Source organism: Conger conger, chromosome 13, assembly GCF_963514075.1.
Source record: "Conger conger chromosome 13, fConCon1.1, whole genome shotgun sequence".
Taxonomy (NCBI): Eukaryota; Metazoa; Chordata; class Actinopteri; order Anguilliformes; family Congridae; genus Conger; species Conger conger.
In genome coordinates, this window is record NC_083772.1 from 42,745,038 (window position 1) to 42,772,719 (window position 27,682).

The 27,682-nt window shown below is 44.6% G+C and overlaps 1 protein-coding gene across 1 annotated transcript; it reads right to left on the minus strand.

The window, feature by feature from the left end:
• Window positions 1–11,704: 11,704 nt before the first annotated feature.
• LOC133107588 (DNA topoisomerase 1-like) lies at window positions 11,705–27,293 on the minus strand. The gene is made up of 11 exons (XM_061216574.1): window positions 27,186–27,293; window positions 17,174–17,295; window positions 16,766–16,888; window positions 16,453–16,640; window positions 16,007–16,151; window positions 15,747–15,890; window positions 15,260–15,424; window positions 15,072–15,140; window positions 14,834–14,948; window positions 11,926–12,053; window positions 11,705–11,803 (listed from the first exon to the last, which is right to left on the minus strand). Exons 1-11 carry the CDS (start codon window positions 27,265–27,267, stop codon window positions 11,705–11,707), a joined length of 1,380 nt encoding a protein of 459 aa, XP_061072558.1. The 5' UTR covers window positions 27,268–27,293.
• Window positions 27,294–27,682: the final 389 nt, after the last annotated feature.

A 27,682-nucleotide genomic window follows, 5' to 3' on the forward strand; every position in this document is an offset into this window, starting at 1 on the left:
GGTGGGAATGAGATGAAGAGTTGGGTATCGTCTGCATAGCAGTGGTAGGATAGCCCATGTGCAGTGACCACAGGGCCAAGGGAACGAGTGTAAAGAGAAAAAAGAAGCGGGCCTAGGACTAAGCCCTGGGGAACTCCTGTGGCAAGGGGCCGAGGTGTCGATACCGTACCAGGCCAGGCAATCTGGAAGGAGCAACCAGAGAGGTAGGACTCAATCCAGTCCAGGGCTGTGCCACAGATGCCCGTTGCTGACAGGGCGGACAGGAGGATGGAGTGATCCACAGTGTCGAAGGCAGCAGAGAGATCTAGAAGAATGAGGACAGGGGAGAGGGAGGCTGCACGTGCGGCATGGAGCGACTCACTGACGGAGAGGAGCGCGGTCCCTGTCGAGTGGCCCGATCTGAAGCCAGACTGATGGGGGTCTAGCAGGTTGTTGTTAGAAAAGAAAGAAGAAAGTTGACTAGAAGCAGCTCGTTCTATGGCTTTAGAAAGAAAAGGAAGAAGAGATACCGGGCGGTAGTTCTGGATGATGGAGGGATCCAGGGTACGCTTTTTTAGCAACGGAATGATGTGGGCCCTCTTGGAGGATGCTGGAAAACAGCCGGAAGACAGGGAGGAGTTGACAAGGGAGGTGACAAATGGGAGAATGTCAGGTGTGATAGTCTGGAGAAGAGAAGAGGGGATAGGGTCAAGGGCATAGGTTGTAGGGCGGTGGGAGAGCAGGAGTTGAGAAACATCAGAGTCTGTAAGGGGGGAGAAAGTGGAAAAGGAAGGGATGGGCCTAGAGGGGGGGAAGGGCACAGTAAGGGGGGCGGTGGTTGTAAAGGATCTGCGGATGACTGTGACCTTCTCATTGAAAAAATCAGCAGTCATCAGCAGCGAAGGAGGACTGAGGTGGAGAAGGCGGTGCGTTGAGGAGAGAGGAGAAAATGGACAGTTTCCGGGGGTTAGAAGCGGAGTTCTGAATTTGTGTCTGATAGTATTTCGCTTTGGCGGCAGTGACAGCAGAGGAGAATTCCGCCAAGAGTGACTGGTAAATTGTGAGGTCTGAAGGGTCTCTGGATTTTCCTCACTTCCTCTCCGCTGCGCAGAGGCTGGTCCTGGAGGTACGGAGGGTGTCAGATATCCAAGGACTGGGAGGGGATGTGCGAGGTGGCTTTGAGACAGGGGGACAGAGAGAGTCAAAGGCAAAGGAGAGAGATGAAAGGAGGGTGGCAAATGCAGAGTCAGTGGGGAGTTTGGAGAAGGATTCGAGAGGGGGGAGTGAGGCGGTTACAGTGGTGGCAAAGGAAGACGGTGAGAGGGAGTGGAGGTTACGGCGGGCTGAGGAAGTGTGGGTGGGAGGTGGGGGAGGAGGATGGGGAGGAAGAGGGAGGGAGAATGAGATGAAGTGGTGATCAGATCTATGCAGAGGGGTAGCCGTGAAATCGGAGCATGAGCAGTTCCTCACAAAGACAAGGTCTAGGACATTGCCCGCCTTGTGGGTTAGAGGAGAGTGTTGCAGGGAGAGGCCGAAGGAGTGGATTAGCGGTAGGAAGGCAGCAGCCTGGGAGGCTTCAAGGTGGATGTTGAAGTCTCCAGGGAAAATCAGTGGGGTGCCATCCTCAGGGAAGGAGCTGAGAAGGGTGTCTAGCTCATCAAGGAAGCTTCCCAGGGGCCCTGGAGGACAATAGATAACTGCAATGAAAAGGTTAGTAGGGTAGGATACTGCAACAGAATGGAATTCAAAAGTGGATATGGACAGGTCAGAGAGGGGGAGAACAGAGAATTTCCATGAGGGGGAAATTAAAAGACCAGTACCACCGCCACGGCCGTCCCCCTGTGACAGCAAAGTCCTCACAGGGGGTCAGCGGGGGTTAGCTGAGGTTTGAGGGGTTCCGACGGAGTGGAGGCCCATGTCGCAGGGGGCGCCTTCTCCCGAATCATCTGCTTTAGAAGCTCCGCCTGTTTGTGCCACTTCTGAGTAGTCTCCCTCAGAAGCTCCAGTCCTGTTGCCTGTTTCTTCTCCATCACCTTTAGAAGCTCATCTCCCTTTAGCAGGGTTCTTCGTTGGCCCAAGTTCCTTCTGCTGTACAGTGTTCTTTGTTTTCTTCTCTGGTTCCTTCTCATCCTCATTGGTCTTTCTCTTCATTTTTGGCCTGGCCTCTCCCTCGCTCTGCTCTTTCTCAGCCCTCTCCTTGGGAAGCTCCACCTGTTTGTGCCCTTTCTTCGCAATGTGCTTTTCATTTTTTGCTTTGACTTCTTTTTGCTTCTTCAAAGCCTTCCTCCTGTCCATCTCTTTCTTCCAGATCTTCTTGAGCCTCTCTCTCTCTTTCTCATTCTTCCCCATCTTCTCCTTACTCAATCCAGCCTGTCCCTCCTGCTCTATCTGCATCCTCCTTTTCTTATCATCCGATTCCAACCTGTCTGTTTTTGGCCAGCCTCACCCACCTCCTTTTTCCTGTCCTTGTTCTCATCTCCCATCTCCCCCTCTATCTCCTTTCCCGTGTCACTCTTCTTGCTTCCCCCTTCCATCTTTCCAACACTCACTTTTTCCTGCATGCTTCCTTTTCAGGCTGAGGGGTGGGATTAGCAGTTAATGGCAATTTTCACACCACCTAGCACTGGCGCAACATATTGTTGAGGGGCAGCAGTGAATTGAGACTAAAGGACTGACTATCCTGTCATTAAATCCAGCTGTGCCAGCTTGACCAGCTTGAAAATTTAGCTGGTCAAGGTGGTTTCTGTTCTGGCTGGGTATGAACTGGTCAACAAGCATGGCCAAGCTGCTTATAAGCTCTTCTAGCTGGATATGAGCTGGTCTACCAGCTGTTTCAAAACATAGCTTGAGCTGATCAAAACATGTCAAGCTGGGAGCTAGTCTGAATCAACCAGCTGAACCATGGGGAGCTAGTTTGAACTTGTCAACCAGCTACCAGCTGTTTCAAAACCTAGCATCAGAATTTTTTCAGCAGGGTAGTTTGAATTTTTGCAATATGTGTGGAAAATGTGCAGAATATCTTGCTAGGACATGGAGTGGAGGCAGGAACACCTGGTTTTCTAAACCAGGCTTGATAAGGTGCTAGATGCTATCTAGCTTTTAGGCAAACTAAGCACTGGGTACACTTTAGTGGTCAGAAAAGGCCAGCATTACTTGGCTGAATGGCCTGGTCTCATCATTATGCTGTTATTTTATGTTATGCTATGCTATGTTATGTTGTGCTATGCTATGCTATGTTATGTTGTGCTATGCTATGTTATGTTGTGTTATGCTATGCTATGTTATGTTATGTTGTGCTATGCTATGTTATGTTATGTTGTGCTATGCTATGTATGCTATGTTATGTATGCTATGCTATGTTGTGCACTGATGAACTGCTCATCATTTGACTTTCGGATTGCTTTGCACTTGTTTATTCTGCTGTATTAAAGTCTATGGTTCTAAAGCCTCGTTCATGTCATATGGGAGAAAGTGCTCCGATTTGAAAGTGTTCACGCACTGTGCACTCTGGGAAACTCAACATGGTGGTAAAATTAATATTAAATACTGTGTAAAAATAAAATATAGACATACAATGCTATGATTTTGTTAACCTGAACGGTTAGCAGGTTCATAGTTGTGGAAGCTGAACTCACTCACTTCCATGTTTCTTACTGCCAGGTTGGAGATTATTATTAGAGTTTGACCATTTGTTCCACAAGTTAAATTACATCCGTTAATAAATCAAGCTACAAAACTACAAAAATGGTCACATTTCGCTAGCCAATATTCAAGTTGCATACTACCCTGTCTGCAGGCGAATTGTAGTTTTAATATAGCAACTTGTTAGCAACTAACTTTATTAAAGCATATAAGCCTAACAGCTTTGAAATTCATGCTTGAGATATTTCAAGATGTGGGTGAACAAAATGTGAAACTCAAGCAATCTTTTGTCAATAGAAACAGTGTTCGAAATCTTGGGATACAAAATGACATCATCATCGGAAAACCAGTTTGAACTACAAAAGTTCTGTCAGGCTGTGACAGTCCAGCTGATATGTTTCTGTATTCTAACAACTCCCCGCTGTGACATCACAGAAGCTATGAATCTTTCAAATTAAAACTGAATTTGAAGAATACAAATTAGAAATAGCCCAATTCACCTTCATCAAATAGCCCAATTCACCTTCATCATCACCCAATTCACTATCATAAGACAACAGATTGTTAGCGCTAAATTTAGCTGCAGTAGGTTATAGTGTGGGATAGCTGGGCCATTAGATTGGAGGGTAATTGAATTGAAACACTAATGACAACTAGCAGGAATAAATCCATGCTGTATATGTCCTCACAGGGGAAATAGATTATTATTAGTAGTAGTATTGTCTGTAGTAGTATTGACACCATGTATTATTACATTTAATAGTATAATTTGGCATAATACTCTTCCATGGAGAGACTGCTATGATTAGTCAAATATCAATCTTATCTAGTTTTTAAGAGATCAAGAGATTTAAATTAACAGCTAAGTCGATCCTGATTGGTAAATAAAAATGTGGAAACACTGGAGGGTTATTACTCACAGAGCCGGAGGAGGAGGCTCTGGTCCCAGAAAATCTAAAAGTACAAGTTTTGATGTCATTTGCTGGATTAAAATATCCATGATGATGAGAGCTGTTAGCAGTTGTGTGTACAATGTCTAAACTGAAAATCTACTGGTAACACTTTGAATTTCAACACATCTTCCTCTGTGACTTCATAGAGGTTAACAATGCAGAACCCTAACATTCTAATGCTTTGGTTGTTTTCTAGTCAGAATTCGTACTGCTTCTAAGGCCTGTACAGTGCAACAGCAATGTGTTCAAATGTTCTCAACATAAAAGCTAATCTATATTAGCTTCTATATCACAGTTCCCTCTGACTTCTAACATTTATAATTTACATTAGGTAAGTACTGTGTGTATTTAGTACCTAATGTAAATTAGAAATGTGATATAGAAGTGTGAACACAAAGTTGGTGGAGCGCTCATAAGTGGTTCTCCCTCGAAGCACAAATTGTTGGCAGTTTGACTCTGTTCTGTAGCTGTGTGACTGGTATAGCTTTGTATCTCCCATCCCATGCATAACGATATCTCTTTATACGTTTTATACGTTCATTTATCAAAGAGAAAGTACCTTATACAAGTATTTTTTTTACTTTCCCTGAATATGTTTCCTCCCTAAGTGTAAGTTTGTTTGCTGCTCTTCCATTTTTGTTTCTGGGCAAATAAATACATTTCAATAACTTGTACACGTGATGCTGTGCAGTTCTTGCACATGGTTACAGGCAGAAGAACGACTACATCGCCATTCAGGGCCCACTTGCCCAGACAGTGGAGGACTTCTGGTGGATGGTGAGGGAGTGGAGGTGCCGCTCCATCGTTATACTAGCCCAGGGGTCGGCAACCCTGGTCCTGGAGAGCCGCAGGGTGTGCTGGCTTTCGTCTCCACCTTAAAATAAGCAAGCGACTCAGACCCAAAAAACCAGGTGAGGTGAGCTAACTGTGTAATCAACGGCTTTCATTGATCAATTAATGCCAAGCAACAACGAAAGCCAGCACACCCTGCGGCTCTCCAGGACCAGGGTTGACCGACCCCTGTTCTAAACACTCATCGGAAAGTAACACGAAGGCTAAGCTTGCTTTGACTTTGATGTGTATTTACATATCCTTAAATAAGCAAACTAGTCTTGGTCATAGTTATTAGCTGCATTTTCTTTGCAGGCTACAATGTGATCATGCTAAATTTATACCGTGCGTCTATTTTACAGAAAAAAGGCTATACTGTATAAACTATTCAGAAGTAACTTGTGGCAGGGTAATTCATTTGCCGTTATTATTGTTTAATGATATGCAGAGCGCTGCGGGGAAATATGTTAGCTGTTTTCCTGTCTTGATCATGTGTTGATAGCTAGTCTAATACGTAAAATATTGAGCACAATTTAGCTGCCTAGTGTGAAAATGCCCTTGAAGGACAAATGTGGGTCGCAGAAAAGAAAGGATAAAAAGGAGCAGGAGGAAAGGGTGGTAAAACTAAAACGCCTTTTTGAAAAAAATCATCTCTCAAATGCTACCCTGTTCCCGACCGCGGCGAAACCTTGGAGGTAGGATTGCAAGCTAGATAAAACTTTAGCTTGCTGCACTTTTTCAGGAGGAAATCCGGCTACATTTGGCTGAAAGGTGAAAGTTTCCCAGCGACTAGGATGTAGCCATGCTATATCCAGGTAAAGCCTGAGCTGTATTGGGGTTAAACCAGTATGTCTATTTGTCTCTCAATCACTCAACTCAATTTCCACCCAATAGACATCTAGATCCAGTTGCTCAACGCAGTAACGTTAATATGACTAAGGGCAATTTTCCTAATTGATTCTTAATTGACAGTGTGTTAACATAAAGACAATCACGTGATTACAAATAACCTTTTAGTGATAATCCTGATTACTATTAGACCACTTTCTGAATTAAGTGCTTACTATGAGTCTTTCTCTGTGTCTCTCCCAGCAGACAGACAGCCTTTGACCTTAATGTCTCTGCTTCTCCTGGAAGGGGGAAGCTAGCACATTCCGGTCTTACAGCAAGGTCAACAAGGGGTATTCGGAAGACAAAATACTGATAAATGTTAGTGACCAGCTTCATGTCTTTTTATTTTGTTAAAGCCCCCCCTTCTGGAGAAGTATGTATAAGAGTCTAACTGTGTCTGATTCAAATCAGAAAGCCGGCAAGCTTTCTCACTTTCTGTCATTTCTTTGCAAATAAATACAAAAGTTGAACTCAAGTATGGCTATCGTTGTTTTTACTGGGATCTGTTTCATCAGACGACGCTCACCTGTGAATTTTTCCCTGACAGTGAACCAACATCATTCTTAATTTGTTCTGATTAATTAACATTAGTCAAAGTCCGTAAATGTACTTCACTCGCATTGTATTCAAATTAGCCAAGGAAGCTGCTAATTCTCCCAGCAGTTTCCGTGAATTAGATAGATTTGTTTGTTAAATTGCTGGACTGGTTATCTGCTGTAAACTCAGCGTTCCACCAATGTTAAGTCAGGGGGCTGTTTTTAAAAACGTTATGATATAGAAAGTATAAATTGTATCACTTAAAGAGGAAGCGACCAAATAGGTGTGTGGAAGTTTGATTGACTGTTTAGTTTTATCAACTGCAGGAGGAGTTACGTCCATAATAAGAATAAGTACCTGCAATAAATAAAAAGACTTAATTTAAAAAATAATAATGACAAGTTGAACGACAAAACAAAAGCTACAAAAATAACTGATTTTCATACATTAATTCATATTTCATTGTTAAAAAAAAATGCATTCAGTCAATTTGGCACAAGTACACAGTGAACAGTGAGTATTGTGTTGTGCTTTTCCTCTGATACTGACACATGGGAAGCCTATAGACCAGGGGTCGGCAACCCTGGTCCTGGAGAGCCGCAGGGTGTGCTGGCTTTCGTCTCCACCTTAAAATAAGCAAGCGACTCAGACCCAAGAAACCAGGTGAGGTGAGTTAACTGTGTAATCAACGGCTTTCATTGATCAATTAATGCCAAGCAACAACGAAAGTCAGCACACCCTGCGGCTCTCCAGGACCAGGGTTGCCGACCCCTGCTATAGACCTAAGCTTTAGTAAACATCCCAGCTATCCTGAGTTGATTTGTTGACTTGTTGATTTCATTCTATTACCATCCTCGTTGGTCCATGGTTCTGACTTGATTAACACAAATGTCCTAAAGTATCACAAACGATGTAGCATGTGTTTGGCTCATAAGTTACTCATGAGCCAAATAAAATCCAAAGTATTGTCTGTAAAATATCTGTCTAATGGTGCATGCGTGTGTGTGTGCGTGCGTAGGTTATATGCATTTGAGTTTGCGTGCCTGTGTGTTAGTGGAAGGGACCTGTAGGGACCTCAAAACTACATTTCCCACAATCCCACCAGACACTTCCGCGACGTCGACCCCGGCATGATGTCTAGCTACGGTTTAGCCAATACTGTAACAGCGAGAGCAATACCATTTCCCAGTATAGGAGCTGGGACAAGCATTGTCCAGCCTCTCTTTGACTCTTCTTGCCCTTCTCTTCACCTCATCTGGGCCCCGGCTTCTGCAGTGCACCACAAGGCCTTACGCACACGCCTCGCGGGAACTTAAAGTGGCCTATAATGAGTGGAAACTTGTTTGGTGGCCCATGTGAGGACCCTATAGCCCATTAAAAAAAAATCTTGCACCGGGGCCCATCCTAACTAGCTGCCGCTGCACCAGTGGTCACTGTGTGGAACAGCCTGGCAGCACGTAGTGCAGGTAGAAACTCCAGACCAGGCTTGATACGGTGCTAGATACTATCTAGCTTTTAGGTAAATTAAGCATTTAATGGCGCACATTAATGGTAGGAAAGTCAAGCATTGCTTGGCTGAATAGCCTGTTTTTGTCATTATCTTATGTTGAGATATTGGGCTCAATAACATCAAACAGCCAAAAAACACAGAGATTACAGGAAGCACAGAGGTGACACAAGACACAAGCTGATGTACCTCCAGGATACATCAGCACTGAACACACACACAGATGGATGAATCACATAGGATTACTCACTTTTCGGAAGTCACAGATTTTGGATGAAACAGAGAGCCAAATACTGTTTGTTTGAACATTCAACACCAGTGCAGGGTATCTAAATATTCAGAGCATTATTAGTATTAATTATTAGAAGGAAGGCTTTTGAATGGTATTATTATTTATACATTTTATTAGAGATGGCTACCCCTTGTGCCTGAGCCAAAAGGAAGTTTTTATAGTTATAGGTAGTACGGTATGCTTTTTTGACGCACTAGCCGCAGTTTAGGTATGCAAGCCGTATATTTTGTTGCACGATCAAGCACACAATGGCATTCACATATTCATTCATTCATTCATTATCCTAACCCACTTATCCTGAACAGGGTCGCAGCATACATTGGGCGAAAGGCAGGAATACACCCTGGACAGGTCGCTAGTCCCCATCGCAGGGCACACACACCGTTCACTCACACACTCATACCCACGGGCAATTTAGACTCTCCAATCAACCTAACCTGTATGTCTTTGACTGTGGGAGGAAACCAGAGTACCCGGAGGAAACCCACGCAGACACGGGGAGAACATGCAAACTCCACACAGAGAGGCCCCGGTCGACCGGGATTCGAACCCAGGACCTCCTTGCTGTGAGGCGGCAGCGCTCCCTGCTGCACCATCCGTGCTGCCACATTCACATATTGCACATTAGAAATAATTAGCCAACAAGAAACATATCTTGGATAGAAAGCCTTTTGTTTTATATGCTTGAAAGAAGAAGCATCGTTTTGTTTGTATACCTGCAACCTGCTGCTGAAGGGATACAATAACTACCATTTCTGCTGCCGTGCGATGATACTGCGTATGTGTGTCCGAAGCAGCCGCGGCCGGACAGTGCTCGTATCTATTAGAAACGTTTTGCAAAATACGTCACTAAATTATTTATGAATGAGAAAAAAAAAATTCACATATGTAACATTTATGGCTGGGGTTTTGAGCTAGTGAGTTCACGTCCTTAATATTTTTCACCAGCAAAAGTTTATTTTTTGATAGGTTGGGTCATTTTCAAAGTGATAGATAGTACTGGGCAGCTTAGAATTGCACAAGCAAAGCTATCTGCAATAAAATGAGATTTCAAGCCGTTAACTGAGACGGTTGTCCTGTAATTGAGAAGCCCCATCTGGTGGATTTAAAAGGCATTGCATGTAACAAAGAGAAACTTGCCTAAGTGTAGCGTTTTTGTAATGTCAAATATGTGATCTCCATAATTTCAAAATTACTTCCAAATAAATGCGCCTGTTAACATCACTCCAAATTGTTGAGGTGTAATCTGCTTTTCAGTTGGAAAAAAATTGTAAATCAGGTGTGCAACCACTATTCCATGTGAAATCTACATTTATTATACATATACTGTATAACACAGTGCGAGTAGTGACCCAATCTTTGATATTTTCATGCCAATTTTACTTATATTCAAATAGAATCACAAAACATTTCATTTGTGTTTTAACCATATTGATTAAGTCTCAACATTTATGTATGACTATACACTCACCGAGCACTTTATTAGGTATTTATTAGACTTATTTTTTAGCAGCAGTTCTGTGGGCAGAAACTGTTCCCAATCATTCCAAACATAATCAGAAATCTGGTGTTATATATATAGTGTGTCTTCTGTTAACTTCTTGTTTTTTGCTTTACTATTATTTTATTTCTTATCAGAAATTGACCAATGTGAGGATAATGAAGGAGTGCATGAGGGTGGGGAACCTTCAGGCAAACATGAAGAAGAACCAAGTCTCCAGATCATACCATGTGAGAACACTTCCTATTCCTCTCATAGTCATGTTTTGGAAGCCGCTTATGGCTCGATGATTCTGACTGGCTATAGGCCCCCACACTGAACTCCACACTGAAGTTTCCCCAAAATAGGTTTCATTACATTATCTAAGGTCAAAAAAGTTAGCTTGGGAGCAAGAGATGTGTGCCTTCACTACAAACTATGTTTCATTCATACAGCTGAATTGTTAGCTAGGAGGCTGTTTTCATATAGCGGATACAGTTATCCATGAAGTGTTTTGTTGCTAGCTAGCTATTTTTTTGATGTTTCATGATAAAAGTGCCGTAACTAACCATCTCCCATGCTGTTAATTCTAATGAAATTACTCAGCCATAGCTCAGTTCAGCTGTTCCAGTAATGCTCCATGTTACATCCAGCAGCCGGCTGGCTATCTGAGCTTGGCTGGAATTACATTAAGACATGAAAGAAATATTTGCTTCCATTACACTCTATGTTTCAGTAATGCAGCACGCTGCCTTGCCAGCTATACTTCAGTTAGTTCATTAGAACTTCAGTGTGGTCCCTACCCCCAGTTCCTACCTCACTGCTATAATTAGCCATGTGTATGCCATAAGATATAATGGCACTTATGTATAATTATTTTAGTATTCTGGGTATTCTAGCTGCCAAGACGTGGTATGCTAGTTGGAAAGTTGATGTACTCTTCAAAGGCTCAAGTTGTATCTAGGTATCTATGTATCACTCTAGGACTTGGAACTGTACTTTCCTCTGGAGTCTTCAATGCACTTGTCCCTGGTTTTGATTTGCACTTTATTGTACGTCGTTCTGGATAAGAGCGTCTGCTTATTGACTGTAATGTAATGTAATGTAGTGTGATGCTGTGCTCCATAGCTGTCCCTCCTGTTGGCTATGACATCATCAGATGTTTGTAGGCTACTCAACAAAAATTCTACCCTGGATAGCCATCCCACAAACAAAAAATGAATACCAGATAACAATGATAATTGTTTTGCAATGGATTTTAATAGGATTTCATTGGATTTAATACATATCTTAAATGCATACATATTAATCAGGTAAATACAATTACATAAATCAAATCAAGTACAATCATTACATAAATCAAACAACATTTTTTTTTGTGGTGGGGGATGGGGAGAAAGGGGTCAGGGCTGTTGGAATGGTCAGTGGGGGCTCAGAACACAAAGTCAGCTTTCCGCTTTTTCTTAATCTCACTGAAACACACACACACACACACACACACACACACACACACAGTGCGTTTACACACAGACAAATGAGGACAATACACACATGCACACCTGTGAGAGAAAAGCACTCCACATTTGGGACAGTCACACATGCCACTTGCTGTTGGGGCAGCCCTTGGCTTTCCATGTGGCCAATGTCAGCTCAGTCTTGGCCTGCACAAGCTCCTGTGTCATACTGTCAATCTGGAGGAGAACACAGAAGAACAGAACATAGAAGCCAGAGCAAGATGTTTTTTCAAGATCAGTTTTTCTCCCTGAATCTGAAGGGCCTGTTTCGCACTGCTCCCCTCAATCCCTCACTGTACCTCGGCATGCAGTCCAGCCATGGACTGCTCAAAGTTCTTTGTATCCGCCTGCTGGCGGTTACAGTGAACAGCAGCTGCACAGTTTGCCCTGTTGTAGGCAAGCAGCTTCTCAGCCTGGCCATCTGACACTTCTAAGCCAGTCAAAAGTAACATTTGGTCTCATGCGCTGGTCAGCTTGCTGACTTCCCCCTCCTGGAGCATACATTGTTAGCCCCCACCGTTGGCACACATGCCTGTGGGGGAGAGCTAGAGAAGGATTCTTAGAGGCGCCTTCTTGGGCCCTGGGGGCCCCCCTTTTCTCACATTCCAGAACAGGAATATTGGAGATGGTATAAAGATGTTTCATGATAATCCCAGGTCAGAATAGAGTAATGTTTGGTGTTATTCTGATTGTTTCAGTGCGACTGGTGTAATGGTTTTTGTAACAGTCTACCTTTGATAGCATAACCATTCAGGAGTCGAGGGGAAACTGGGCAAAAGCTGTCTCTGTAGAAGTCATGTGTTTCAGCCCCCTGCCTGGTGGGCCTGGCTGTAAATTATAGATGGGTGACTCACTTTTAGGGTCAAGAACTAAGGCCTGGATTTTGGAGATAAGGAGAAGAAACCAAACAGTCTGGGGTGTCTCCTTTCCTTTCATTCACCCAAATCAGGTTTATCCAAAAGGAATATTACCATGAGAGGCACAAATACATATTTACAGCATAATGCAGTTATCATGAAAACTCCCAACTACAGCATTCATAGATATGATGGGGCGGCCTGTAGCACAGTTGTTAAGGTCAGGAAGGGCTGCCATTTGTGAGGGGCCTGAGAGCTGGGGTTTCAATGTTGTTTAGACTACCTGTTGGGGAGTTAAGATGTATGAGTGGTCCAAGGCCAGTTGGGTCATGGGAAAAGAATCCTCCCGAACATTGGTGACCTCCCTGTGACCCCATACCTGGTCACTTCCAAGGGGGAAGACTCCGGACAATGCCACAGTGCCCTCATTTGGGCACTGCTGTCATTACACCGGTGACTGCTCTCCAAGATTAAATATTCAAAACTGTTATTAAGATAGTAAATAGACCCAGTAACACCTTGAAAACATTGCCCATGTGATCCTTGTATTATTGCATTAAGTCTTATGTAATGGTAACAGGAATTGCATGTAAAATGGATAATCAGGAGGGAAGTTTCATGATAACTGCAACATAATAAAACATAAGGGTAATCTGTTTGGTGTGGATGTGATCTGATAAAATCAAGGAATCGGATGAGATACATTTCATACCAAATGGATTTTAATAAACCATAGTTTCAATAACTCAAGGGAAAACCTACACGTCCTCTCTTAGTAATCATCTAATTTTCCCTACTCAACAACCCCCAACGGTGGGGGTCTAAATTCCAGATTTGACCACCCCTCCAGGTTGATTTATGGCACTGCCGCCTGGTTTCAAACGTATGATTTGGCATAAAAGCATCAGGAAGTATCAGGAAGATCGTATTCGACTTCCCACACAACATGTCTTGTGTATGTATGTATGTATGTATGTGTAGCAGCGGAAGATCGTATTCGACTTTCCACACGGCATATTCTATACTCTGTGTTTGTGTGCAGTCCAAGCAGGCTAGGTATGATTATTTACTCTATCTCTATTCTTAATTTGTGTATTTTGTAATTGATTATGATATTCGAATGCTAATAACCTACCTGTCTGCGAATAAACTATTTTGTTTGTAACTTGCGTGATCTCCATGACTCTAATTCATCCTGTACCTATTCAGCCTAAATTACAACTGCATATTGAGGGGGAAAAGGGAGGCCAAAGACTGACCGATCGGCAGCTTGGCACCTATGTGATATGTTCTAAGCTGTGAGGCCAGCAAGTTTCTGCCACTTAAAGGGTTGGGGGACGCACGGCTCTTGTGATTTGACGCGAAGGGAACCCCTGGGCGTTACGGCGCTGGTTCCTGTCAAATTAGCTCTAAAGAGCCCAGTTAATGCTACGCCGACCTGGGCTCGCAACTATCATGGCAGGTTTGCATGTATTGTGTTGAGTGGACCCTCAGCCTCTGAGTTCTACACCGAACTGAGATTTCAGCAATAATGTTAATCGCGAGAGCATATATTGAGTAATGGTGGCGCAGGTTTATTGTTTATTAAAAGGATCCCCATTAGCTTGTTCTGTGGCACTAGCTATTCTTAAGGTACAAGTCGAATGTAATCACTCCCGAGGTCCGTGTAAGTTGCAAACCCAAATTTCTAAATTAAATTTTAAACGGAGTCAGATAAATGAGTAAAACTATAGTAACCACTAAGCATACAATACGGCCCCGTTTGAGAACGGAGAATATTAAGAATTGTACTGATCCGTTTCTGGCCAGCTGTAAGCGGGATATGGGGCAGGTCAATCCATATCCGACCCATGGCAACGGACCCAGTATATTCTTAAACATAATTGTGCTCTGTTCTTGTACGGAGGATAATAATTAACCCTACTAATGTTCTCCCTGCAACGCCAGAAGGACAAGCACGCAAAACCCCCTTCGGCCCCCGTTAAATTCCATCATTGGGTTAGCGTGGGGTTTTACACACTGTTATGAAAGAAGGGGGAGAGGGAGAATGGGGGAGGAAAAGAGGGAGAAAGAAAATACTGTATAAGACTGCGTACAGGTGTGTAACACTGAGTACACTGAGTACAGGTGTGTAAGACTGAGTACAGGTGTGTAAGACTGAGTACAGGTGTGTAAAACTGAGTGCAGGTGTGTAAGACTGAGTACAGGTGTGTAAAACTGAGTACAGATGTTTAAGACTGCGTACACTGAGTACAAGTGAGTAACACAGCGTACACTGAGTACAGGTGTATAAGACTGGCTGTAGGGGTGGGTAGATTAGTAGTAGTAGAGTAGAGGTGAAGATGCCCACAGCAGGACCGTTCTCTCAGGCTCTTTTGCAGGGCGACAGAGGTGTTTTGTGTTCGAAACACTTTGGCGGTCAGACCGGGCATCAGTGAGCTGATGTACTCATTTAGAGTGGATGTCTGAGCAGGGAGCGAGAGAATGGGAGTGTTTTTGACACCCAAAGACACAGACATACAAAACACAGACGATCATTCAACTATAGACTTTCTGTCAGCACAGAAACAATCAGGTTGGAGACTCACGGTCAGTAGGTTGAACAATTTGTCCCCTGCTTCCTTGGCCTCAATGAAATCCTTGAGGTTTTTATAGACCTGGATCACAGAACAACAGGAGAACCATCTGCATAAACAGGCACTGCTCATAGTGAAGAAACCTAAGTGCAGCGTTGATGAAATATTAAGGAAACGTTCGGTCCGGCGTCTCCACTCACCCTCTGCGTGACGGGCACTTTATTGTAGGAGCGGATTAGGTCTTCCCTCAGGAAGTCGAACTCCACCGTGTACTCATTCCTGTCACGGTCTTTGTGCAGAGTGACGTTTTTCACATGGAGAGAGGAGCAGCTCACCTCCTTTTCGCTCCCCACACTCAGGGCCAGCTGCAGCGACACAACTCATTTATATTCAGGTCATCAACTGAAAAATCATCACTGACAATTTCTGACGCTGAAAGCCGTTTTGTCACTTCCTTAGCGACTGCGTTTTCTCAGTTGATGACTAATGACAGGTTATTTTTCTGTTCATTATTTACTTGTTTTTTCAAATTGCATTGTGATTTGACCGAATCTGTAATGAAATTGGCCCTATCGTCTCGAATCGAAGGGCGGCGGTCATTTCCACATCACATCTTGAGACCGCATGCTCAGCTAGTGAAGAGACTGTAGAGACCTGTCGGAGACAGGAAGTCCCGCCCACCCTCACTTTGTCAATGAAGTAGAGAGCGGTGGCTCTCTGCCGAATCGCCATCTCTGCCGAATCCATGTCCTGGTAGTACTGGGACCGGATCTGGTCAACGTAGGAGTGCAGTCTCCGGGCCAGCTCATACCTCTCCCAGTCCTTCTCACCCTGGGTGGACAGCACAAAAGGTCTACTTTGCTTGCTGTTACATCACTTTCTGTCTATAAGGATGGTGATCTACATGTCTTGTGTGGTTTTTGTGAATGGTTGGGTCCAGCGGGTACCTGAGGTTTGGAGCTGGCATTAAGCCTGATGTATCTGCTGGCCCCCTGAATGTTCTCTGTCCAGCTGGCTAGCCATGTAACAGTGTTGTCATGGCGAACTTCCTTCCACTGGTGACCTGGAGGAGGCTCTGGGATACGTGCCTGTCTGTGGGGAGGGCAAGGGTGGTGTTCTCTTTTTCTCTCTACACTTATGCTTCTCACTAACAACATCCATCAACTTTACCAGGGAGCCCTCACTCCCCTCATGCCTCTAGCTCCCAGCATGCTTCACTCCCCGCATGCCTCTAACTCCCAGCATGCTTCATCCCTATCATGCCTCTAGCCCCCAGCATGCTTCACTCCTATCATCATGCCTCTAGCTCCCAGCATGCTTCACTCCTATCATGCCTCTAGTTCCCAGCATGCTTCACTCCCCGCATGCCTCTAGCTCCCAGCATGCTTCTTACTTGCTGCAGTTGATGATTATGTCCTCAGGCTGAATCCTCCTCTTCAGCATGCCCTCTTTGGCATGTTCCCCTTGGCCATGGAAGAGGCCCGGGGGCTCAATCCGGAAGTTTCCAATGCGTTCACGGTGCTGGTTCAGAGTGCAGTAGCCATACTCTTCCATAAGCCTCTTATTGACCTCTGTGATGACCTGGAAACACACAAATAATGAGACTGAGAGTGGGAGGGACAGGCAGAGGGGCGAAGGAAATGCTTAAAAATGACCTGAGCTGTCAGACTTTACCCCACCCACTTGATGGTTGGAGCCACACCCACCTGTTTCTCCTCCTTGCTCATGTTATATTTGGCATCCACCCTCCTCTTGTTCAGGTAGAAAAGCTTGAAGAAATCGCACTTATTCAAGTCCGTAATCAACATGCTCTCCTCTGGAGTCATCTCCTGTGCAGAGAAACACATGCAAGGAACCGATTAAAAGGGCAGTTCAAACAAAAATGAAAGTCTTTTCACTTACGCAGGGCACTATCAAACCATCCATATAATTTTGCTGAGATATATGAATAATTTTCGAGATTTGACAGCATTTGACGGTACTTTCATTCAATGTGTGGGTGAAATGCCCCTATTAACAAACAAACCAACACAACAAAATCAACTAAACAGTCACCTACCCCTACCACCCCCACCCCATTTTTTTCCTTCACTCCCTGCTCTCCCCTTCCTCACCCTTCTCCAGTCTGTGAGGAAGTTCTTACAGAACACGTCACAGGTGGTACGCTCATGATCCAGCATCTGAGCATAGAAGAAGGCCACTTCCTCTGCTCTTGTGTAACAGGTTCTATTTGGGCCTAGATATCTGATGCATTAATTCTTATCAAAACTCAAAGGGTTAAACACTCTAGTAAAGGGTTATAGACTCTAGGTTGACTCTAGGAGTATTCAAGGCAAACGGACAAGGTATAAAAAAACAAATATTAAATGCCGGTCATTTATTAGCAATAATCAAATCCCTTATCAATAATATCAAACATATGTACACATTGGCCAATAAGATTTCCTGTGACTAATAGGTTGCAACCTTAAAAAAAAAATAAAAAAAAGTCAATATGTCCCATCTACCCGGGTAGTGTGATTTTGGTTCAGAGCGCTCAATTTGCTTATCTGTCTCCTGTGCGTTGCTGCAGCCTGGGCACATGGTGATGCTGTTCCTGGCGCGTGCAGCGTGCCGAGTGGAGAACATGCAGAGTGGAGCGTGTGCATGCAGTTGAGCTAGGGCGCTCGTGCTCGGAGGTCCTGGCTCGCCGATCAACTTTCTCAAAGTCCACAAAAAAAACCAACCTGCATGCAGCAGCGGCTTCAATTTGAGTTCAAACCTAAATACGAATCGTGACTGTACAGTGCTTAATCTATATCAAAGTTACATCAATTAGCATCAACTCACGTTAACTCGCACACACGAACCAAATGCACGAATGAACTGAATGCCTCGTTCATTATTTAGCTAGTTCAGCTATCAGCATCGTGAGCTATAACTTACTTACTTCTTTCAGAGACTAATATTAATTATACAACTTTGTCTCCGATTGGTTTTTTAAATATATACAAGAAATATGAACTAATATCATCAAAATTAAATGTACATCATGAAATCACGAAAAGAAAACCATAACGGCACTGCCGTTTCATAGGCTAACATTAGCTACACGAAATGCACCCAATACTTAGCAAGACTCATGAACTGAAACTCACCGGAGCTTTTGCTCGATTAAACTTGAATATTAAACAATGAAAGGTGGACTTTTCACCGTCGGACACTTGGTCTTTGTTAATACGAAAGGTTTTACTAAACCAACTCAAATTAAAAGGGGTTATTTTAATTTTAAACCTTTATCGAAGTTTGTAGGTACTTTCTCTGCAGTAGGCGTCAGCTGACTAATATCAGGGGAAGGTGTAAAGTTAAGAGCTTGGGAAAAAGCGTGGTCTAAACCATCTAGAATGGAGTGCATAACTAGGAGTAGGGGGTTTCCTAGTGACTTGTATGTCAACCTATCAGGCTCTATTCTTTGTCTCATAGACCTTCTGACTTCTGGTTCTTCCTCCTGTGCAGGATTTTCCTGAGAAGGTGCACAACTATCCTTAACTCCATCGTTGGTCATCCTGTCTTCCGCAGGCGATACATCTTCTCTCCTTCTAGGTTGTTGGAAGATTTAGGTTGATCTTCATCTTCAGAATCTGAGGACAGTTCTACGCTGGAATTATTGTTTTCAGGCAAGTCGTCAGCTGGGTTTTCTGGTAGGTTTTCAGGTAAGGTTTCGACTGCTTGATCCTCATCGACATCCAGTGCATTCTGCACAACTGAGACATCAGGAGGATAGGGTTTAGGCTGGATCCATTTGAGCTTGTCTGCTCTTGTTCATCCTCTAACACAGGATTAGCTTTTGTCAATGGGATTTCATGGACAACAGTGATGGTTGGATATATTGTGTCCTTGGGAGTATAGTAGTACTCCATTTCGTCTTCACTGGGTTGATCAACCGTTTCCTCCAATCCTTCCTCTGTTTCCTGAGTTCTCTTCGGAGCTTTGGCTTTTGCCTTCCTTCCACTCTCTTGATCCGGTTCAGGCGATGCAGGGGGAGAGAGAAACTCACAGGGCAACAGCAAGTCGCAGTGTATCATCTTCTCTGGACCATCCGAGGCGGCAGGAGCCACTACATAGACCAGAGAATCACCGATGTGTTTCACAACTTTGTACACAGTTTGGCTCCACCTGTTAGCTATCTTGTGTTTCCCTCTGATCCCGACATTCTTGACGAGGACGAGGTCTCCGACCTCGAGGACTGACTCTCTGACCTTGAGGTCATATCTTTGCTTGTTGCGCTGAGCTGTCTTTTTGCTGTGCTCAATGGCAAGTTTGTAGCTTTCCTGTAAACTTTCCCTCAGTTTCTTCAAATACTCAGTGTGAGTGTCTTTGCTCTGTTCCTCTAGATGGAGTCCAAACGCCACGTCGATGGGAAGGCTTGGATGTCTTCCAAACATTAATTGGTAGGGAGAGTAGCCAGCTGTGTCATTTTCCGTGCAATTGTAGGCATGCACGAGTGGCTGAACGAAGTCACACCACTTGATCTTGTCCTCCTCTTGAAGAGTTCCGAGCATCTCCAGTAGCGTTCGGTTGAAGCGTTTCAAGGGGTGTCCCTGTGGATGATAGGGCGTAGTTTGTGTCTTCTTTATGCCTCGGAGCAGGCAGAGATCTTTGATTATCGCTGACTCAAAATCTCGACCTTGGTCGCTGTGAAGACGTTCTGGCAGTCCGTATTGGACAAAGAAATTGCTCCACAAGGTCTTGGTGACAGTCTTTGCTTTCTGGTCGGCAGTAGGGACGGCCACTGCGTATTTGGTGAAATGATCAGTTATAACTAGAATGTTCTTTGTCCCTCGGCCATCAGGCTCTAGTGACAGGTAGTCCATACACACTAACTCGAGTAGTCGACTGGTTTTGATGTTCACCAGACAGGCTGTCTTCTCTGCTTCTCTGCTCTGCTCTGCTGTTGTCGGTCATGATGGTGAACTCAGCTCCATAGAGGTAGTCGTATAATTTGTCCCTAACTGCCCACTTGAGGGCGATGAATTCTAGCTTGTGAGTGGGGTATCTCTTCTCACAGTTGGACAGACCTCTACTTGCATAGGCGATGACACGCAGATGACCATCTTGTTCTTGGTAGAGAGCTGTACCAAGTCCCTATAGACTGGCGTCAGTATGTAAGATGTAGGGACATTTGGGATTAGCGACCCCTAGGATTGGATCTGTCGTCAGTTTCTCGATGAGCATTTTGAATTCATCCTCACATTTTGATGTCCACTTTCCATCCAAGCGTTGCTTCAGATCAGCATTGGAGAAGGGCTTGGTGTTCTTAGACTTCGTCCTCGGTGGGATGTAGCCCACAGTACGATCATTCAGTGGCTTTGCAATTTTTGCGTAATCCTGGACGAACCTTCTGTAATATCCGGTGAATCCTAAGAAGGATTTCAGTTCGCGGATGTTGGTTGGCCTTGGCCATGTGGTGAGTGCTGTGATTTTTCCAGGGTCAGTCTCTACTCCGTTTTCTGAGACAACGTGTACCAAGTATTTCACTGACTTCTGAAAGAAGTGGCATTTGTCTGGGGATAACTTCAGACCAAAGTCCTTTAGTTGGCTCAGCACATGCATGAGGCGTTGCTCGTGTTGTTCCAGGGTGCCTGAAAAGACGATTAAATCGTCCAGGAATATGAGAACTTCGTTCAGGTTCAGGCTGCCCGTACACTGCCCATGACTCTTTGAAAAGTGTTGGGTGCATTGGTGACACCTTGTGGCATCCTATTGAACTCCCAAAAGCCTATGGGTGTTACAAAGGCTGTCTTGTACTTGTCATCCTCCTCCATTTCCACTTGGTAGTAGTCGGATTTTAAATCCATTACTGAGAACCACTTTGATCCTGTGAGCGCAGCGAAGGCTTCCTCTATATTTGGAAGGGCCTTGATAGTCTGGCTATTCAACCTCCGATAGTCGACACAGAGCCGGATGGCGCCGCTCTTCTTCTTCGCGATGACTATCCGAGATGCGAAAGGGCTCTCAGACTCCCTAATGATGTTGGCGTCACAGAGCTCTTTCAGGTGGAGACGGACCGCCTCGTAGTCTGATGGGTGGATAGGTCGGGTAATTTGTTTGAAAGGGGTTGGATCAGAGAGACGGATCTTGTGTTTGACAGCTGTTGTGTGACCGTAGTCAAGGTCACCGACTGCAAACACCTCTGGGATGGAATTTAGCCTGTCTGTGATCCTTGTTTTCCACTCCTCTGACAGAGGGGAATCGTTGAAGTTGAAGGTGATCTTGTTCTCTGGGCTACTAAGACACTGAGCATTGCTCTCAGCAATGGTGGGAGAGTGCGACACTTGGTGTTCCTGGTTTTCCTTTGAAGGAGTCGGCAGTGAAGAGAGAGATAAAGGGATAGAAAGCTCAGCGATGTTGCGTCTCGCCGGCACTGTTATGTCGTGGGCAGTTTCGTTCCTGAGTAGGATAGGGACCTTGAAGGATGTCTGTCTTGGGCAGGACACGACATAACTACAGAAAAACAGACCACTGGGCAGACTAAACTGAGTGGGCGGTTCTACCATCAAGGGGACTCCAGCTACAGCAGGTACGTTTCTAGTGTAACCATTTAACACCATCTTTTGTCCAGCTGGGACTGTGACATTGTCCTTACTCTGCAGTTTAACTCTAGCTACTCTGCCATTGTGTTGCTCGATCTGGTACCTACTACTTTTTTTCTTTCTACTTTTTTAAATCTGTTTGCTGGTAATTTCTAGACTGACGTGACATAGTCCGCTGCGCCCTCTAGTGAAACTAGGGGGATTTATGTGAAAACACATAAATCATAGAAAACATTATTAACCTTTTCTATATAGGGGAAAAATACATGGGTTACATCCTCCCCCCCTGAATCTGCATGTGTCCTCACATGTGCTCCAATTAAAGCGTAGGCGTCAACTGACAAATATCAGGGGAAGGTGTAAAGTTAAGAGCTTGGGAAAAAGCTTGGTCTAAACCATCTAGAATGGAGTGCATAACTAGGAGTAGGGGGTTTCCTAGTGACTTGTATGTCAACCTATCAGGCTCTATTCTTTGTCTCATAGACCTTCTGACTTCTGGTTCTTCCTCCTGTGCAGGATTTTCCTGAGAAGGTGCACAACTATCCTTAACTCCATCGTTGGTCATCCCGTCTTCCGCAGGCGATACATCTTCTCTCCTTCTAGGTTGTTGGAAGATTTAGGTTGATCTTCATCTTCAGAATCTGAGGACAGTTCTACATTGGAATTATTGTTTTCAGGCAAGTCGTCAGCTGGGTTTTCTGGTAGGTTTTCAGGTAAGGTTTCGACTGCTTGATCCTCATCGACATCCAGTGCATTCTGCACAACTGAGACATCAGGAGGATAGGGTTTAGGCTGGATCCATTTGAGCTTGTCTGCTCTTGTTCATCCTCTAACACAGGATTAGCTTTTGTCAATGGGATTTCATGGACAACAGTGATGGTTGGATATATTGTGTCCTTGGGAGTATAGTAGTACTCCATTTCGTCTTCACTGGGTTGATCAACCGTTTCCTCCAATCCTTCCTCTGTTTCCTGAGTTCTCTTTGGAGCTTTGGCTTTTGCCTTCCTTCCACTCTCTTGATCCGGTTCAGGCGATGCAGGGGGAGCGAGAAACCCACAGGGCAACAGCAAGTCGCAGTGTATCGTCTTCTCTGGACCATCCGAGGCGGCAGGAGCCACTACATAGACCAGAGAATCACCGATGTGTTTCACAACTTTGTACACAGTTTGGCTCCACCTGTTAGCTATCTTGTGTTTCCCTCTGATCCCGACATCGCGGATGTTGGTTGGCCTTGGCCAAGTGGTGAGTGCTGTGATTTTTCTAGGGTCAGTCTCTACTCCGTTTTCTGAGACAACGTGTCCCAAGTATTTCACTGACTTCTGAAAGAAGTGGCATTTGTCTGGGGATAACTTCAGACCAAAGTCCTTTAGTCAGCTCAGCACATACATGAGGCGTTGCTCGTGTTGTTCCAGGGTGCCTGAAAAGACGATTAAATCGTCCAGGAATACGAGAACTTTGTTCAGGTTCAGGCTGCCCATACACTTCTCCATGACTCTTTGAAAAGTGTTGGGTGCATTGGTGACACCTTGTGGCATCCTATTGAACTCCCAAAAGCCCATGGGTGTGACAAAGGCTGTCTTGTACTTGTCATCCTCCTCCATTTCCACTTGGTAGTAGCCGGATTTTAAATCCATTACTGAGAACCACTTTCATCCTGTGAGCGTAGCGAAGGCTTCCTCTATATTTGGAAGGGCCTTGATAGTCTGGCTATTCAACCTCCGATAGTCGACACAGAGCCGGATGGCGCCGCTCTTCTTCTTCGCGATGACTATCCGAGATGCGAAAGGGCTCTCAGACTCCCTAATGATGTTGGCGTCACAGAGCTCTTTCAGGTGGAGACGGACCGCCTCGTAGTCTGATGGGTGGATAGGTCGGGTAATTTGTTTGAAAGGGGTTGGATCAGAGAGACGGATCTTGTGTTTGACAGCTGTTGTGTGACCGTAGTCAAGGTCACCGACTGCAAACACCTCTGGGATGGAATTTAGCCTGTCTGTGATCCTTGTTTTCCACTCATCTGACAGAGGGGAATCGTTGAAGTTGAAGGTGATCTTGTTCTCTGGGCTACTAAGACACTGAGCATTGCTCTCAGCAATGGTGGGAGAGTGCGACACTTGGTGTTCCTGGTTTTCCTTTGAAGGAGTCGGCAGTGAAGAGAGAGATAAAGGGATAGAAAGCTCAGCGATGTTGCGTCTCGCCGGCACTGTTATGTCGTGGGCAGTTTCGTCCCTCAGGGACCTTGAAGGATGTCTGTCTTGGGCAGGACAGGACATAACTACAGAAAAATAGACCACTGGGCAGACTAAACTGAGTGGGCGGTTCTACCATCAAGGGGACTCCAGCTACAGCAGGTACGTTTCTAGTGTAACCATTTAACACCATCTTTTGTCCAGCTGGGACTGTGACATTGTCCTTACTCTGCAGTTTAACTCTAGCTACTCTGCCATTGTGTTGCTCGATCTGGTACCTACTACACAGATTTCTGACTAGTGGTGCATAGGGGCAGTTCTCTGGTGTGTTCTTAGTGTCTTTGTCTCCAGCACAGGCTTTGTACAGGATGTCTAGGGTGTTAGTACCTATGAGAATAGGGACCTCGATGTTGGATCTGCAGTCTGGAACTACAAGGGCTAAAGTACTAACAGTTCCAGACTTGCCAGCTATCTCTTTTGAGAAGAAAATGTCGACTTTGATATAACCTAAGTAGGGAACGACGTGCCCCCCTGCCCCCTCTACTTCTATGATATTATCTAGTGGGAGAATGGGTCTGGATGGCAGGTAAGTATCATGAAAAGACTTAGATATAGTGGTCACCTGTGAGCCTGAGTCAAGAAGAGAACAACACCAATTTCCTTCGATAGTGATTACTGCAGTGCATCGTGGTCCAACTAAGCCATTGAGGGTTCTGTTGTGTTTTGACTCTGACTCGGAACTATCATTGCGACTCTCAATGTTGTCGGCCTCAGTATGTCCCGCTACTGAAACCCTATCCAGTTTGACGGCAGGCCTTGCGTGGCCTTCCACAGATCTTGTTTTGTACGCAGCTCTTGATACTTTTTGTCGACAGCCAGTTTGTTGGCTGGATTTTCACACCCTTTGGCTATGTGGCCATCTTCGCCACATTTGAAGCAGAACCAGGCTCTAGGTTGCTTTGGCGTCGCCCATTGGGCTTGAGCTTCAACTCGGGGTGTGGGCTGTTCTTGTTTTTCAGCTGCGCGTGGCTTGTCTTCCCTTCCTCTTTTAGGTTTCCTTGTGCTCAGCTGCGTCTGCAGCTCTGCAACTTGTTTTCTCAGGCTCTCCATCTCGGAGATATACGCCTGTAGGACTCCGTCATTTGGATTGGTGAATGGATCGAGTCCGGACACAGCCTGGACATTAGCTGTGGACTTCAGCTTGGAGCTCCCGAAATGGCGGTGCATGCGGTCCATTTTTGTGGCTCTCCTGTCCTCTTCGGTTCGCAGCTCCAGCAGCAGCTCTGCGAAGTCAAGGGCTTTCTCAGATTTCAGCTCCAGCTGCATGATGAGAGTGTGGTCCCAACAGCCGCGCTTGAATTGCTTGAGGAGCTGACGGTTTGAGTCTTTTTGTTTTATCCCTTTCCGCTTCACTGCAGTGGTCAGGAGCACCTGCAGCCTTTGCAGGTACTCGGATGCTTTCTCACCTGGATTTTGACTGGTGTTCAGGAATTTGGCAAAGATCTCCTCTCCATCCTCCACAACGCCATAAGCTGAGTCCAGTAGTTTTACATAGTCTTGGGGAGAAGCAGAGGATCCAAGCTGCTTCACAACATCCGAAGCTGGGGGAAGCAGACTCTCCAAGATTTTCCTCCGCTGTACCTCCACTGGCACATAGTCGTGAGTCATCAGTTCCACATGCAGACACCATGTCTCAGTCAGCTTCACCGGGTGGCTTTGGAACTTTGCCGGAGAAAGAATGCAGCCATTTGGACTGATTTTGTGTGGTGGAGGCATCACTCTTGATCACATGTTCGACTACAAGGCATTGTACTTCTGGTGGATTTACTACGTCGTCATCATCCAGCCTGATTGTCTTGGTGGGAGAGATTTTACTTCGAACCACAGGCTGGGGTGACATTTTAGAAACGCAGGGTAAAAGAAGTGGGTCAGGCTTCTTGTGGTAAATTTTCTTCAGCGGTCGGCGGAATAAGGGGGTCATGCTATTTTCAGAACATACACTATCATTAGACTCACTACTGCTGTCTGAGTCAGGGGCGGTAGCTACACAAGCTGGGGTCTGGTCTGTGGGCGGTACTGGTACTTCTAGCCTATCTACGCACCACTTTGCCGTAGTGTCTACCACACTGCTTATATCAAGGGGAAGATCTGGCTCAAGAAGTGTAACTGGTGCCTCTGAATCAAACTCTACTATGACTGTAGTCTCGCCCTGCACTGCATTGACCTCCCTTACTACCCTTACAACCGCTCCATACTGATTAAAAGTATCAACGATAGCATTTTCAGTATCAGTGGCAGTAATGCCATACACACGCAATGACCTTTTTGCATGAACACCATACATATTCATAACATCCATTTTGCATTCACTTAGTTCGTTTTTCGTAATTAATAATTTATATATAATACCTCTCCTTTAATTCTCCTGGCTGGCTCGCCACAAAGTGCTTATGGAACAGGTTCTATTTGGTCTATTTGGGCTCGCCGATCAACTTTCTCAAAGTCCACAAAAAAAACAACCTGCATTGAAGCAGCGGCTTCAATTAGAGTTCAAACCTAAATATGAATCTTGACTGTACAGTGCTTAATCTATATCAAAGTTACATCAATTAGCGTCAACTCACGTAAAATCGCACACACAAACCAAATGCACAAATGAACTGAATGCCTTGTTCATTATTTAGCTAGTTCAGCTATCAGCATCGTGAGCTATAACTTACTTACTTTCAGAGACCAATATTAATAATACAACTTTGTCTCCAATTGGTTTTTTAAATATGTACATGAAATATGAACTCATATCATCAAAATTAAATGTACATCATGAAATCATGAAAAGAAAACCATAACGGCACTGCCGTTTCATAGGCTAACATTAGCTACACGAAATACAATACTTAGCATGACTCATGAACTGAAACTCACCGGAGCTTTTGCTCGATTAAACTTGAATATTAAACAATGAAAGGTGGACTTCACCGTCGGACACTTGGTCTTTGTTAATACGAAAGGTTTTACTAAACCAACTCAAATTAAAAGGGGTTATTTTAATTTTAAACCTTTATCGAAGTTTGTAGCTACTTTCTCTGCAGAAATCTGTTTGCTGGTCATTTCTAGACTGACGTGACATAGTCCGCTGCGCCCTCTAGTGAAACTAGGGGGATTTACGTGAAAACACATAAATCATAGAAAACATTATTAACCTTTTCTATATAGGGGAAAAATACATGGGTTAGACTTGGATTCAATTTCACTGCTTTCTCTGAGCACAGATAACACACCCTCACACAAACACTCTTCTTTCCCTCGACATGTTTTAAACATAACATGCAATGTCAAAAGCGTTGCCGCTCCATCAACGCACTCACCGTCATAGTACAAATTGACATCATCGGGAAACAGTTGGTATTCCGCAGGAAACAGCGGTCCCCTGTGCTCCAGAACCTCCATTTGGTCCCGTCTTCATTCCTTTCTTCCTCCCACCTTACGGGAGGGGGGGGGGGGGGGGCGGACCAAATGGAAGCAGGGAAAGAGGAAGTGAGATCATTCCCCCATCACCGCTGGACAGGAAAGCTATGAAAGCAGTTTAGCCACTTCCTTGGCAACTGCATATTCCAAGTGACGATTGATGACAGTTATTTTAATATTGTTTTCATTATATGGTCAATTATAGAATTTTTAATGTATTTTTATATAGATTTTCTGAATACTATACACCCATCTGTAGTATATGAATTTCCATGACTCCCTCATTGGCCAACACATGGCCTGCTATCGACTTTGTGCTCATGCATAAAGGAACGCCCATACACACCAACACAAATACACACACACACACATAAAGAAACAAAGAGACACACACACA